The sequence below is a fragment of the Calonectris borealis genome, chromosome 9, assembly GCF_964195595.1.
Source record: "Calonectris borealis chromosome 9, bCalBor7.hap1.2, whole genome shotgun sequence".
Classification (NCBI taxonomy): Eukaryota; Metazoa; Chordata; class Aves; order Procellariiformes; family Procellariidae; genus Calonectris; species Calonectris borealis.
Genome location: NC_134320.1, coordinates 28,764,131 through 28,779,585, shown reverse-complemented (window position 1 = coordinate 28,779,585; position 15,455 = coordinate 28,764,131). Strand labels below are relative to the sequence as shown.

General features: G+C 39.0%; 1 protein-coding gene across 1 annotated transcript in view; it reads right to left on the bottom strand.

Moving 5' to 3' along the window:
* The window catches only part of PLCH1 (phospholipase C eta 1), an 83,794-nt gene that overhangs the window by 15,016 nt on the left and 53,323 nt on the right, over positions 1–15,455 (bottom strand). Inside the window, exons 7-13 of the mRNA XM_075157521.1 lie at positions 14,669–14,762; positions 13,348–13,551; positions 11,634–11,754; positions 9,900–10,071; positions 6,960–7,067; positions 4,580–4,741; positions 1,779–1,850 (exon numbers count right to left, since the gene is read on the bottom strand). Coding sequence (XP_075013622.1) covers positions 1,779–1,850; positions 4,580–4,741; positions 6,960–7,067; positions 9,900–10,071; positions 11,634–11,754; positions 13,348–13,551; positions 14,669–14,762 — 933 coding nt within the window. The remainder of the gene's footprint in view (positions 1–1,778; positions 1,851–4,579; positions 4,742–6,959; positions 7,068–9,899; positions 10,072–11,633; positions 11,755–13,347; positions 13,552–14,668; positions 14,763–15,455) is intronic.

Here is a 15,455-nt window from a genome sequence, read left to right as displayed (position 1 = left end):
CACTGGCAGTTTTTAAAGAGTTTATACATGGATACATTTGGCACAAGAGCTGGCCAAAAACATCAAAAGTCAATATCCCTGGGTGGATAAGTCAACATCCCTGAGTGGATAATTCTGTACCTGCAAAAATATCAGTAGTAACCATCCTTCCCAGGCATCCCTCTAGCTGCAAAGGCATAAGGGGGAAGTTACTGGACGTCCCTGTTGCCTCAGTCTACAATACAATCACTATTAAAAAAAAAAAAAAAAGAAAAAAAATCTATATATACTCTTATTTTTTCCAGCAGAGATGAAACGAATGGGCTTTCCAGCATGCTACATCCATCAGCATAACTAGTTGAAGTAATTAAATTATTGACACACTTTCCAGCCCTCAGTGTAACCAGCGGTTTTTAGTGGCTGACTTTTGCCTGCGACATCTCATTCCACAGCGTTTGCTTTCCCATCAGCAAGCACAGGTTACAATGTGAAGTGTCCACTATCATGCACAACAGGTACTTGCAGATCTCAACACATACTGAGTGAATAATGTGCACTTACCTAAAGCTGCTGAAAGAAATATGACCACTTTAAACTGATGTAAGCTTATAATCAAAGTGTAAATGAGTCCTGGTATTGTCTGCCTAGAGACTTTTTGATGACTCCTAGTTGGCTTCAGGGCAGATGAGCTGGTGGCTGATTAAGTTCTATGAAGTATTTCGTAATTCCTGTTTTTCCTAAACTGCCGCCCAGATTATCAATTACAGAGTGTGCTCCCTACTCAGCTGCAGCTTTCACCATGGATAGTGCTGAAGAGGAATACAGGCGTCTAGCAGGCTGGGGGCAGAGGAAGCCGCTGGTGGCACAGTGACTCGGCTGCAGACCTGCCGCATGCCTCTTTCACGACAAGCCTATCTGCTGATTTACTTACTTGGTATTTGCTAATTGGCTCTGGGAGGAAGGAAGCTCTCAGTTGCATCAGCTCGTGCTGAGGCTACATGTTCAATAAATCCAAGCCTCAAGGCGCCATGGGAGTGTGGGAATAGGGGAGGCGGATGACAGGAACACATTTGTCAGGATATGGGAATGGGAGGAAACATGGGCGCGCTGTCCCTTTTGGTGGCTGCTATCTGTCCAGCTGTAAAAGGAAACCTCACGCTCATTTGCATTATATTAGCTCTTGCTTGGTTCAATAGAGCCGCCATAGTGAAGACGCAGCGAAGCAGACAATTTGACCTAGCAGCTGCACAAACATATAAATGCTATATGCAAAACCATCAAGAGATCAGAAAAGAACACATTTTTACAAAGCAGGAGCCCAGAGCCAGTACTCAGTCACAGCAGTCGCTTAAAGCAAGTGGAAAGACAGTAAGAGCATGCTCTTGCCTGGCACTGCTCAGGGTATGAAACAGGGTAAAATTGGACCGTGAATGAAACAAACATTGTCAGCTGTGTGGACAGAGGTCTGGAAAACAGGAATACGCCAAGGCATTTGTCTACATCGCTCTTCCGCTGCTTCAGGTTTGATCAGAAAATCAGTAGTTCCACATCATTAGTAACGATGATCTTTCCGGTCAGGCACGATTTTTTCTGAGTTTGCATGATCATCTTTAAAGGGTTCTCCATACTGCTAGCAGCTATATTCTTCTGAACAGCAATAAGTATACCAAGTGTAATCACTTCGTCTCTCCTCACTGCCCCCATATGCATCATGCTTGTCTCAAGCAATAAAACATACCCGGTGCCTCTAGAATGCTGTCAGATCTAGAACATCAAACCGAGTCTCTCATTTTACTTACTTTGTGTTTGCCGAAGTTGCTCATTAATGATCGACTATGAGACTTTTTTCCACCTTCTTTTGTGTCCAGATTCTGCGCAGAGAGAGTGCAATAAAAAGTGTGACTAGATACCTTCAGAAGTGTCTTTAAGGAGTCTGCTACAGTCTCTAAAAGACATAGTTTCAATCTAATGTCTAAAGTACATCACCCTGATTCACTATTACAAGAGTATAGTGATTGCACATGAGAATAGAAGTGAGTTAAAATCTAAACACAATATACTGATCTGTGAACACAAACTGAAATCCAAAATCTCATTACAGGACTCTTCTAATTTCTTCATATACTTGATAGCTTAGCAATCCTCTAACAGTAAGGAAAAATATTAACACTAACACTCAAGACAACAACCAACCATGTACAAAAAACAGTCTAGCAAAAACAGGCAAACAACAACAAAACACAACATTTGAACGTGTACTTGAAAACAGCCACAAAGGAAAAGGGCCGGGGGAAAATCTCCCCTAACAAATACATTTGGACTTTTCATAGGCAGCCTGAAGTCAGAGTTTCACATTTATAACCATGCCCCTAGACACCAGTTTGATAATTCCTGGCAGCATCTAGCTTTTTCTGTCAGAAAAGCACATCCCTTCACCTTCTAAAGAGCAAAACAAAGACCTAAAGTTGCTGAAGAATATTCCCCCGGTGTTTCAGCAAGTCCTATGAACTTGAGCTATTCCCTGTTCAGTGCTGAGTTGAAATTCACTTCTGGCTATCTTAACGATAAAGGCACTAGATGGTTTCTTCAGGTCCGAGAAAGTCAATAATCTCTGTATCTACGTTCAAAGATTTGTTCCTAGCTCAGGCTGAAAGTCTCTGTAAAATGTAGAAGGAAACCTTAGCAGATAAAGTACTTGTCTCCCTCAGGTAAGAGAGAGAGCTGACAGTTTCCACAGCAAATCCAAACTAGTATCAGGCCTGACTGACAGTACCATACACATTGCCTTCCTCCCTCCCCACAAAAAACCCCACTTGATAATTACTGGAGATTAGTACACAAACTTGCATTGTGAATGGTTTTTTTTTTTTTTTTTTTAAATAATAGCAAGTCTTTGGGAAAATGAAAGGCACATCAGTGACGTAGTAAAGGAAAATGAGATTTGACCAGCAAAAAAAGTAGAAAAGTTTCCCAACAGATCCCTTTCTGGTACATCAGTTACACAGTAACTACTAGAAGAGTTTTACACCACCACCAAACAAAGCTAGCCAATGACTTACAGAACTAGCAAACCATCACAGTGTTTAACCATTTAGTTTTCTCCTATTTAGGTCGACAGTTGATAAAAATTAATTTTCCAGTTGTTTTAACTTATTATTACTAATTGTTCAGCTCTGTGTTACTTTAAGACTCTTGAAAATAACGGTCACATACAATCAGTCTTCACACAGAACTGTTGCAGCAAGGGAAGAGATCTCTAAATGTACCTTAATAATGTAAAATAAGTAAATTAAAAAATTCTATCACTTTATATTATTAAATGGCAGATGTTCGAATAACGCCGTTACATTACTGAAACATTTTCAGTATTCTGGTCTTGTCAGTGAGATGTAATGGGTAATCTCAGGCATCATATCCAACACAAACACCTTATGGAAATTTGCGTTCTTTAAATAAAACTCCCTGCCCCCTCAAATGCTAGCTAGGAGCCAATCATTTTTGCAGATAACTGAGAACATACCAAATGTAATTATTCTAACGCAAAATAATATCGAAATGGCTCATATCTGATCATATTTACTAACACGGGGAGTTTGCTTGTCCAACCTCATGAAGGCCAAAGCAAACAGGCAAGCTGCCACTGTTCTCACACTGCAAAGCTACAGTCTGAAAATAACCCTCCTCTGTCGGGTCAGATGGCTCCGTCCTTTGCATTCTTACAGCCTGTTCCCACCACAACGCAGCTTTGACCAGATGTCTCAAGCATCAGCACAAGCCGAGTATGTTTTTTCTAGTCAAGCCTGGCTTCACGCAAAACTCTTATAGGTCCAGCCTCGGAGAAAGAGATTGATAAGAATTACATAAACCCTACAGAGTGGGAAGATGTGCAGAAAGCAGAGCTACATGTACTTGACCTTTAAGACTACACCGGTTACAGAGTAGGCACATCCCCCACAGAACTATTCACTCTGTAATTTAACATATCTGGGGTTTGCATCTGGTTGTGAAAGTACGGTAACTGTGGATTCAAGGTACTGTCTATTGATGTACTCAAAATTCTGATACATTTTACTATTTTACAAAAATAGTTTGATGTCAAAAAGGAAAACAGTCTATGCATGAAAAAAACAGAACCTTGCTTAGGGTAATAAAAGCACAATCCTGTGTTTTAGCACTGCGCAAAACAGCCATCAGCACTACAGGCAGACAACGCCTTCAGTTATCACAGCCAGTCTTGATGGGACTAAGGCATCCCGTAAGAAGGGATCTTTCCCCAATAACCTAGACACAAACCAAATTGCTTGACACATGCTTGCAGTATTGGTACTTACTGAATTACTTGCTTCCAAGTCTTACAAGGAATAAACCAGATTAGAACATATTGAAACAACACACTCTTCACATTTGACTGTTCAAATTTCTCTCATTAGATGTTTTCCTGAAATAGTTCCAAATTTTAATTTTGGATAAAACAGTTGTTTTATCATGAACAACTCAGAAGTTGTTCATAAGTTATCACCTCTCTCATCTGAAAAATGTGCAATACACATTGCATTGTCTAATATTCAACAGAGCATGTGAAGGGGAAAAACCCACATACCTGTTTCAGGTTAACATTTAAACCCTCATGAGTTGCCTTTAGCAGTGCTCTCACAGTGAAGCTGTCAGGATCTTCTTTGTCCCTGATTTGAGATTCTTTTATCAGAGATTCCAGTTTTGTTCTTATAAAACATTCCACCTGGTGCTCAGTTGCACCATTACTCTGAAAGACATTAAGAAATCCAGTTAAAGTAGATTATTATGTCCATCACTTCTGGGACAGCCTGAGGGAGCACTACATGTGCTTCACACCACACAGCGCTCCCAACATTTCCTTTCTCTGTGCAAGAAAAAGCTTCTTGCATAATCCTGCCTGATTTTGCCTTTTCTATTGGTGGCTTTTACTGCCATTTCCATTTTCCTTTTTTCTCTTTAGTCCTCCTGACACATAATTCATCCTGCCTCACCAAAGCACAGTACACCACGTAGATCACCCCAGAACCTGGCCCTGGTGTTAGCTTTGTTTCAAAACAGTCACAAGTCTGTTGATGGCATGAATTCTCAGCTAATGCATTTACACACTTCCTCCAAAATATCAGACAACCTCAGCATCATTAGATTCCTGTTCCAAATGGCAAGACAGAGGAAGCAATTACTGTTAACGAGTCATATGGACTATACAGACACAAACTAGCCTCTTACATAAGGCACTTAAAAATGGATCTTACAGAACAACAGTGTGCGCTTTGCATTCCTCTGTCCATGGGGTGCGAGACCCCTCCTGAGACAGGAGAGGAAAGCAACTGTTCTGTCCTAGCATGTTCCCTTTCTAGCCCCAAAGACATACTGTGTTTTGCACTGGCTTTAAGGATTGTCAACTTTTCTTAGGTCCTTCTGTTGAAAAAAGCATCATCTCATCAGAAGTGCTCAAGCCGTTTAGTAAAGCACCTGTGGATTACACAGACCGCTCCTATTGAACAGCAGGTAACAACGAATCAGGCACTGTGTTGGTTCAGAACTGGTTGAGCAATCTTATCTCATCTTACTATGCCCATAATTAGAGTTATGTCCACTCAATATATACTTTTTCCCCTGTATCTACACCTGTGGAAGTTTGTACCTGTACTTAATCATATTCCTAAAGATTTATGGGATCAAGAGTCTTCAAGCTTCCTCAAATTAGTTAATGCCAAATATTTCCGATTCTGTAGTAAATAGTAACAGAAATATAACATTTTGAGTCATTGAGCAAGCTGATTTTATCCTAAGCTTCAAGCGTTTACTGCAAGGCTCTACTTCTGTATGAGACTGTCTTGTGGAACATAGGGGTTGAATAGAATCCAAGCTCAATCTAACCTCTAAATAATTAAGAAATGAATTAATCATGATTTTGTCCAGTAGCATAAAGGGGGTTTGTTTATCTAAGGCGGGGGCGGAATCAAATCAGCCCTTCTGTGTGGTGTACTTGAATCTCCAAAAAGACGTTGCTGACACCAGCATTTTAGCAGCATCAGGATAGGGGAAGAACTGGCATAAACATACGCTTCCTCTGAACCAGTTCAGATGGGGACTTCTCTTACCTGTAAAGCAAAGGCCAAGCTATTCTGAAAAACCTTCAACTGCTAATAGCAGGCATAAATGATACAGACAAATTAAAAACCTAATAGGTAAACCAAAACCAGTTAATGAGAACTACAGATACGTGTTTCCCTGTGGCAACAAGGCAAACTCACTGGGCTACATTCAAAAGTGGAGATAAACATTATAGTTGCTAAATACTAATTTGAATTTGATCTTTTTTTTCCTGCATCTCCCTAGATAGTATTTATTTTGTTCAAAAGTTTTAACTGGTGAAGCATGGCTGTCTCCTGACTAGAAAAAAGCACCTGCTGGATAACGTGTATTAGCATTGCACACCAGTTTCAGTTTTTAGCAAAAAAAAAAAAGTGTTAATAAAATTAACAACAGAAAAATAAATGAGGAGTTAAGAAATAAAGGGAATAGAAAGCAGTCTTCAGTGTCAAAAAATAAGAAATAGAAGGACTGAAAACAATAATGTTTCACACCTCAAATTTTTTTCATTTGTACGTCTCCTTTCGTAATTTTCATCTAGAAATTGTGTAGCAATTCCATCATGCCATTGCTTTGAGTAGTACATATTTGTATCTGAAAAAAGCCTAGCATGCTTATAGTGCTGGCATCAATGTTTTCAGTTCAGTGTACCTAAAGTTAAATCTGTTATTTATGTGATTTAAATGACAAAGTGTGCATATCCGAACAATGTCATTCCATATCTAAATGTGGAATTATGTAACTTTTGTATCATAAGGAAATCGAAGTTAAAAACTCTAATCTGCTAACAACTGTAAATAGGATTATGGAGTATGCATGTAAGAAATGTAGAGATCTAACAGCTCTGGGTACTGTGTATATGCACATACATAGCAGGGCTTTAATTTGCAGTCATCTTCAATTTCATCAGCGCTATCCTCATCTGAAACTTCTCCTTCCTCAGCATCTGCTCCAAGACTGTATGGCAACTTTTTACCCTAAAATGAGGAAAAAATATTCACAATAAATACACACATGGTCAGTGTTATTTAGTGCAAAGACCAAAATAGCCCATTCCTCAACAATTCCTTATGTAAATTGCGACCAGAGTTTAAAATTCTTTTCCAGAGAGTCGCATGCAAACTGGCTCCAGATTATCACAGGTGATAATTTAAGTATTTCTGGAAGAGTTTGTTACTGAAAGATCTTTGCAAGCTCTTTCAAAAAAAGCATACCATCTCCCATCTCTGGAGCAAGTCAGCAAGTGTCCAAAAGATTTTTCTGAGTTGACCCCAAGATATTTCAGCCTTACTCCTAGCAAGCAGACTGTTACATACTTAAAATAAAACTCAAAAAATCAAGAGCTGAGATTGTTATAGGCTCTTCATCAGAATGGAAAATGCAGACACAAGAGAAGTCACTGCAAACAGCCATCAACATGAAGGAAGCAGCAAAGCCTATTTTAATATTACATGCTCATGCAAGGGTGTAGTCAGCAATCCAAAATTAGTTGCTAATCCAGTCCTGTGAATGTCATATACCTACATTAGAAAGGAACTACTTTAATTCCATGTCTAGTTTCTGACATCTGATTAGAGAGGTGAGCATCAGAGGTTATTGCCTACTTCTGGTAAAAAAAAAAAACAAACCCAGAAACTAGGCTCTGACAGATCAATTATCCTTTTTAGAACATTCATCTTGAATTCTCTGGTATGATCGCTTATAGCGAAGCCCAATCACAGAACCTCAGAAATGTTGGCTATGGGACCTCTGAAGGGCTCTGGTCCAGTCTGCCACTAAAGGAGGATCGTCACCAGCTCTAGATGGGCTTTGTTTTGACAAGTCTTGCAAACTTTCAAGGGTGGAGACTCCCCCAGCCTTCTGGGCAGCCTCTTCCCATGCTGCACCACCCACAGCTGAAAAAGTTTTTCCTGCCATCCAATCTGCACCTCCCAAGTTGTAACTTATGGCCGTTGCCTCTTGCTTTACCATCTGCTACTTAATAAATCACCTATTAAACTTTTGTGTTATTACTTCTGTGTTTTCCTCGCTGATTGCGGATATGTTTCATCAGTAACAGAGATAGATAAGAATTCCACTCAGATTTCTGCAGAAGTGAAGAGGATTGATTTATAGATGCATTCTGAAATTAATAATGCCGCCCTGCTAATGAGTGAGTCAAATTCACTTCACGCTGGCACCTTTATATTGGTTTAAATCCATGGGTATTATTAGAATTAGTTTTTATATACACTAGCAAGATGAAAATTGTGCCATTACTTGAAATTGTTTGGCTAATGAATCAATACTGTGTTTCAAAAGAAAATGTATACAACAAAGCAAAAATAATAGCAAAAAGATGAGAAACTGGCCTACTTCTCAACAAGACGCTGATTCCTAAATATGATTTTACCTTTTCCAACAGGGCTGCTTACATTGAGCAGGAGATGGGAGACAGGGCTTTGTGAAAAGATACTGTGACGCTTAAAATAGTATTCGTCATTCTGAAAACGTTAACTCAGCTTCACACCAGCCTGTAACTACTCACAGGCTTTCAGCACTGTTAGCTGAAGAATCGAACTAAAGTTACAAACTCCAATGTGCTAGGAAGACCAGCTCAAAAGTTCCTGTCAGAACAGCACAGTACCAAACCTCTCTTCCCTTTTGTGCATTGACATAGTATTTCAAGCTGGGTTTGTCGCATGACTGACATGACGTGCTATTTTGTTTGACTCCCTAAAACACCAACACTACATGCTTGCATAGTTCATTAACAGTTACACAAGAAAACCAATTCAGTGAAATTCAAAATCACAGTTGAACACTCAAAGGTTTTCTAATTCAGAGCCAGCTCTGTACTATATATTGAAATATATTCAAACCAACATCAAACTAAAATTGTGAATCCTTGTAGCCAGCTTGACACAGAGGATAGAGGGGGGGGAAAAAACAGTATCTCAAGAGCACACGGTGAAGTAACTGCCCCCATGTGTCAAAGTAAATTAGACAATCTAATAAGCCACAACTCTATTAATCATCCTCTCAAAGGTCTGCCTTGCATTTCTTTCTTATTATATCCATCTTGGTCTTTGAAATTCCTTTCAGAGCAAATCCTTTTATACTTAGAGGCTCAAACAATTAATCTTGCATACAACACTAACTACAGTGCTCAAGGGCCTCCTCTCTCGCTGCTCCTTACAGCCACCTTCTGAAGTGCTCTTCTTTCATAAACACAGCTGATGAACCGTGAAAATAGTTTCATTTCATGAACTACTGATCATAGCAGGGTGAGGGGGAAATGCAAGAAAATGCAAGAAATTTTCAGACGCTTTTATATTACTCCAAAATACTTTGTCCAAGGAGGGACTGTAGGATAATGTTTAGATACTATAGGGATAGGAACCATACAGAACAATATCCACTAATAACAAATTAGACAAATTTCAAAAAAAGAGAGAATACCAGGTTTAGGTAACTGTGTCACGTGGCATTTTTCTGCCCTCCTGACTCAGTGCTAAGATTAAAAATAAGCACCTCTGACTTCAAGACTTCAGATAAAATGCTTAAGAAATAGAAAGAATTTTCTTTCCACTGCTGTTGGTATCACCTCCCTGTTGAAACGCTTACAGAAGTACTCTGGGACACTCACCAAGTCCAAGGTAAACTCTATTTCAAAATCTCTGAAAGCTCAGAATTTTAACTCACTTAGTGCATCAGTACTATTCCACATGGTACTGCTAAACTGGTTCTCCAAAGCCAAAGAAAATCTATGATAAATATCACATGCTGACTTTTGTTGCATTTTGAACACACCACCAGTAGCAAGTTACCTTCACTAGGATTTTCCCTCTCAAATTTTGAGGGCTAGGAAGCTGTCTGGAATCTCCAGTGATTACAGATGACAAGTCGAGTTTTTCCCCAAATATCTCTTTCAAGTACTGAGCAATCTTCTTCTGCTGTTGAATACTGCAATGGTTTTCAATAGACAGTATCACTGGAAACCTAGAAACAAAACCCCCAGACATTGTCATAACTGTGTTTTACAAGAGAAGACCTGCACAGCTTACCACAAACTGATTTAAGCAGTTTGCTTTTGCATTGTCAGTAGTCCGAAAATAAACTCACTTTGGGAGGAAGGACTCTGCACATGAACTCCCAAATCCCTGCTCTGTCAGAATCCCTCAGATAGTCCCTGCAGGCAATTCTGCCCTCTCCCTCCAACTCTACCCACTAGCGCACAGGGTGACAAAGTTTGAAACCGGTGATCACCGAGCATGAGGCACAGAGAAACTTGCAATAAAGCTCATCAGCAACGCAAAGCCTTTTTGTTCTGTGTAGCTGAGCAGAAGTTACACTATTCCTTTGCATGCCACATACAGAGTCTTCATAAGCTGTAAGTGATCAGCAAGCTGCTCCTGAAGAAAAGCATTCTGAAATCAACAGATTCAAAGGAATTGCTAACTCCTCTCTGTTCATCTTCCGAAGACTGATAACTGCATGAACAATTTGCCTTTGTTGTAATAAGTACAGCTACAGTGAGTCAGACCAAATCTCTGAAGACGCCCAGACTCTGGAGAAGCAGAACTATTTGGCCATACTTTCCAGAATACTCTCCCAGGCTCCACAGAATTTGCAGCTCAAGTTTCTTGAGCTAAAGACATTGTTTCTGTATATAACAGCCTATTTCTACCACAAATTTGCCCAGTTGTTTTCTAAACTCTTGGCAGCCCCAGAATCCTATGGCAAGGAACCCCAGAGCCCAACTGCACACCAAATGAAGAACCATGTCTTTCAGTTTTGAATTCACCAGCTCCTATTTCTAATTAATAACACCAAACTTTTAGGCTCAGTTTTTTTGTGGGTTTTTTTGTTTGGTTTTTTTGTTTTTCTTCTCTCTTCTCACCACCCCCCCCATACCCATTGTTGGGTCACCTTTTTTTTTTTTAAATAAAGAGAAGTAAGCAATTTCCCTTTATTCTCTCTGAACTACTCAAAATTCTATACACCCACTCATGATTTGAGACTGTTGTATATATATGGTTAAACTCCATGATTTTCATAATAAACTGTTATATAGTACCATGGCAGACAAAACAGAGTCTGAACATCACTCCATATCTCAGTATTTCCTCACACTATCTATGAGATAGCTTTTCAATTTTCCTACTGAAATAAAGTATTTTCCTTAGCTAGAGAATATTACGGTATTAATTTTTAAGGAGAATTTCCCTGTGGATATGAGTGGGAAGTTTTATTCAAACAAAGGACCAAAATAATCTGTAGATATTCAACAGTCTCAGACTGTTCAAAATATTACTGAGTTTACAATGCATGAAAAGTCTTTCTAACTTAGGTTGAACTTTCTAACTTTATTGATGGAAAGAGCTCATGCCGTTGAACAATAAATATGATACAGGCAATAAACAGGGGAGCAGAATCAACTTTATAATTTCTCAATGTGTTTAAAGGAATATACATACTTCCTGATGTTGATTGTTGATTTTGACATGGGATTAACTACACAAAACAGACAGGTATAGCTTCAAATCTGACTCCACACTTACTCATTTTTGATGAAGGCGTATTTATTGATAGTTTCTGCCACATCACGGAAGGGTATTTTAGAAGTAAGAGTATAGCCATGGTGCACTACCGGCTCTCCATCTTGACCATCCCAGCAATCCACTATTAAGACAAAAAAAGCTATGCATTAAGAGATGCCCATGATCTTATACATTTCTGCTGATCTTGCTTGCCAGCAGAACTCATGTACACTACTCACCCATGCAGGTGTCAACAAGTTTCATTCAATCTATTATGACCTACAAATTGAGTTAAGACTAACAAGACAGGCTTTTCTCATACCAAATGAGAAATCTGCAACCCAAAACTGTTTTTTCCCCTTATATTAAACTGAGTTTTCTTCCTCATATATAAAATTACAAAGGTGTAATAGGTCAAATAATGTTTAGAGTTATCTCTTGGGAAAGCAGCTTCTGCTTCTGAAGACAAACTATTTAAAAACAATTTAGTCTTTTTCCACTCCCAATTAAAGTTGCAGTTTTATAACTGACTATAGTAAGAGTAGCATCAAATCCATCACATGTAGAATGGACTAGGACAGTAACACTTTTCCTAATGAATTACTGTACCCTGGATTTACACCAAACTTGTCACTACTGTTGCCTCTACAGGAAGTTAAAAACTTCACAAAGAGAAATCTACAGAGCTATTACCTAGGCTGTACAGTACCTACAATAGTTTTGAAGTCAAGCAAAATAACACTCTCTGCATTTTAGTGAACTTTCCTACAGAAGGGAAAGCACAGTGATAGACCACCCAATTTTCTCAGGTTCATTTTCTCTAATTAATTTTTAAATTCAGATTAACAAATTGTTCTTCCAGAGACAAATTTTGTAATACTAGTCATAAAAAAATTAATATTGAGTTTAAATTTGTCAAAAGACTTTATTCCACCCAGAATCTTGAAAAGAAAAATACTAATGTTTTGTTATTATTTAAATCATCCAGAACTTAAACAAGAATCCAATGCGATCTCCAGCCTATCACACAAACAGCATCTTGTTTTCTTCCACCAGCATCCACATGCCAATGAAACGGCATCCTACCTCTCTATTGTGGCAGACCAAAACCAAGTTTCTCAGCTCTAAGATGGTGACAGAAATAGACACACAGCTGTGCTGATAGAAGGGACTATTTGCTCACCTGTCCTCCTCCTACAGGCACTTTTCATCTTCCCTTTGCATCCGCAGGAGGAACTGCATATGCAAACACCTGCTTTCCCATTCAGCTTATGAAAGAAAAAGGTCTTTACTGGCTCAGCTCATTCTGAACAACGTGGATTAGGAAGCACTCCTGTGAAGTGGTAACCTCCAGCACGGGGGAACCGCAGAGCGGAACAACTGGGGCTGCTCTGCTGGAACTGCAGGGCCCCAAGCAGATGTCTGTCCATTGCCTTACTGGGGCTTGTGCAACAAAAAAATGCTTCACGTAAACATGGGACAACAGAAAACTTGCATTGACTGAGAAAAGCATAACAACACAGCCGCAGGCAGGAGAAAACAGTGGTGTCGAAGTTTGTCAGAGAAGGTCATTCCCAACAGAAAAATTCCTGTTTAAACTGCTATGTAACAGGAGTTTACCACTGAAGTTAATCAGACAGTGAAGCATTAATGCTTTGATTTTGCCACTGACTTTGTGCTTAAAAGAAATATCCATCATACTTCTCACAACCAGCAAGTTACACTAAAAATATACCTTCAATACATCGACAACCATCTTGCAGCACTCGTGCATACATCTCCACTCTGGACTGGGACAGCAGTTGGTCTCCTGTCAGGTACGTATTGTGAGATGAAGCAATAAAGTAGTTACAAAGGGGTTGATCCATATCCTGATGCACTTCGCAATGCAGTGGATTAAATATATCACAAGCAGGACTGCGCATGAAGTTGGTGAAACCTTTGAACAAAGAGAAACAGTTTCGCCACAGATGCAATGTATCTTACCAAGAGAATGATTTGCACTCCAGCACTTTCTTCAGTTCTTCTCAAACTAATAAGAATTTTGTCACCAGCTTCAACTAGACCACAAATTGACTAGTGGGGCCAGAGTATCACTTCTATTGTATTCTATTGTGTTTCCTCTAAAATTAAAGCAAAGAAGTAGCTTCTGTCATTCATCTCATCTTTTCTCACCCCTCTGCCCCCCTTATGTTGTCTCCAAAACCACTGAATCGCATAGTAGAGATTAATCTTCCTGTACCCATGTTTTCAGTAAATTAACTGCGGTCTGTGGCTTGCCTGGTTCTCTGCAAACTGAAGAGGCTGTACAGACTCAGTCCACTGCTGGCACACACTCAGATATTTCTTTTTGAAGCCTATGGAAGCTCTGACACCTTTGAGAAGAATACATTCCCAAGATTCAACTCTTGCCCCCAGACAATTTTCAAACAGCTTTGAACTAGAAAACGAAATATAATCTAGAAAGACTGCCAAAAAAAAAAAAACAACAAAAAACCCCAAGCATTTGCAAAACATGACATTGAGCTAAGCCTCTTCAGGAATTAATTAACAACCAATAGTAAAAAAAGAAAGTAGGATTCTACGAGAGGCATAAAAGTAACAAATAGTAGCTATATGAGAAACTGAAAAACCCCACAGATCAATACAGCCACTGTCCAACCTATTTTCAGATCCGATGTTTCATCCAGACCCTCAAAAGGGGCAGATGACAAAAATGCACATGTAAAAACTCTCTGAAACTCTCTGAAACCAAATCCAGCACACAGACTACAACAAGCATGCTCAGATTGCCTTCTGCAGTTCAGACAAAACCACTCCGCTTATAAACGGAACAGAAGGTGGTGTTACTGGTTTTGTTACAATCGGTGGAAGAAAATATCCTACTTCACAATTATTCACGCTCACAAAAATGCACCTACGCTACTGACTGCTGATCTTCTACATAACTTTCTATCACAGTCAAATATTATAAGCTACACCAAAATGCTGTTAAAGCTTTTCTATTCCACTACAGTATATCAAGACAAAACTAATTTCAAAATCAAAAACTTTACCTTCAATCCCAAGAACATTTTGCTTCTTGTTTTCTTCCGATACTTCAAATTTCTGTATGATGTCAAGACAATATTCTGGCGTCACATTATTCATCTGCATAAAAACAACAGTGTTGGTGCACTTATTTTTTCTACCAAGTCACCAGCATGTCAAAAATCTACTTTAGGCTTCTAGGTCCAGCTGAAAAACCTTATGATCAAACATTGAGTTCAATCAAATATGAATAGGACAGTCAGTAACACTACTGTAAAAGGACTTTAAGATTTTTATTTGATTTTTGTCAGTGCTGCACAAGCCTCACAGCTCTTACCTTTGAGGAGAAAAATAGGAGTGAGAGGTAGCGATCACTTAAAAGCTGTGTCATTTTAGTTTAAAGATGAAAATTAGCTGTTAAACACACTTAATAATGGTTGTACTGGGCGATAGTGCTGAAATGAGAACTATGAAGTTATATTCTTTAATATAATCTACTTGAACATGCAAAAAGATTTGGCAGGGTTTGATTTCATTTTCATGCATTTTCCAGTTCTGTGATTTCATTATTTCTAGAAGAGTTCACTGTCATATACAGGCTATGAGATAAATAATTAGATTCTGAAATGAAGAACAGCAGTTCTTCTGAAACTAATAAGAGTTTTGTCATCAGCTTCAACTAGCCCACAATTGAAGTCCTAACTCTGACTGGGGCCAGAGTATCACCATACACTTATATTTCCTCTAAAATTAAAGCAAAGAAGTAGCTTCTGTCACTCATCTCATCTTTTCTCACCCCTCTGCCCCCCTTAA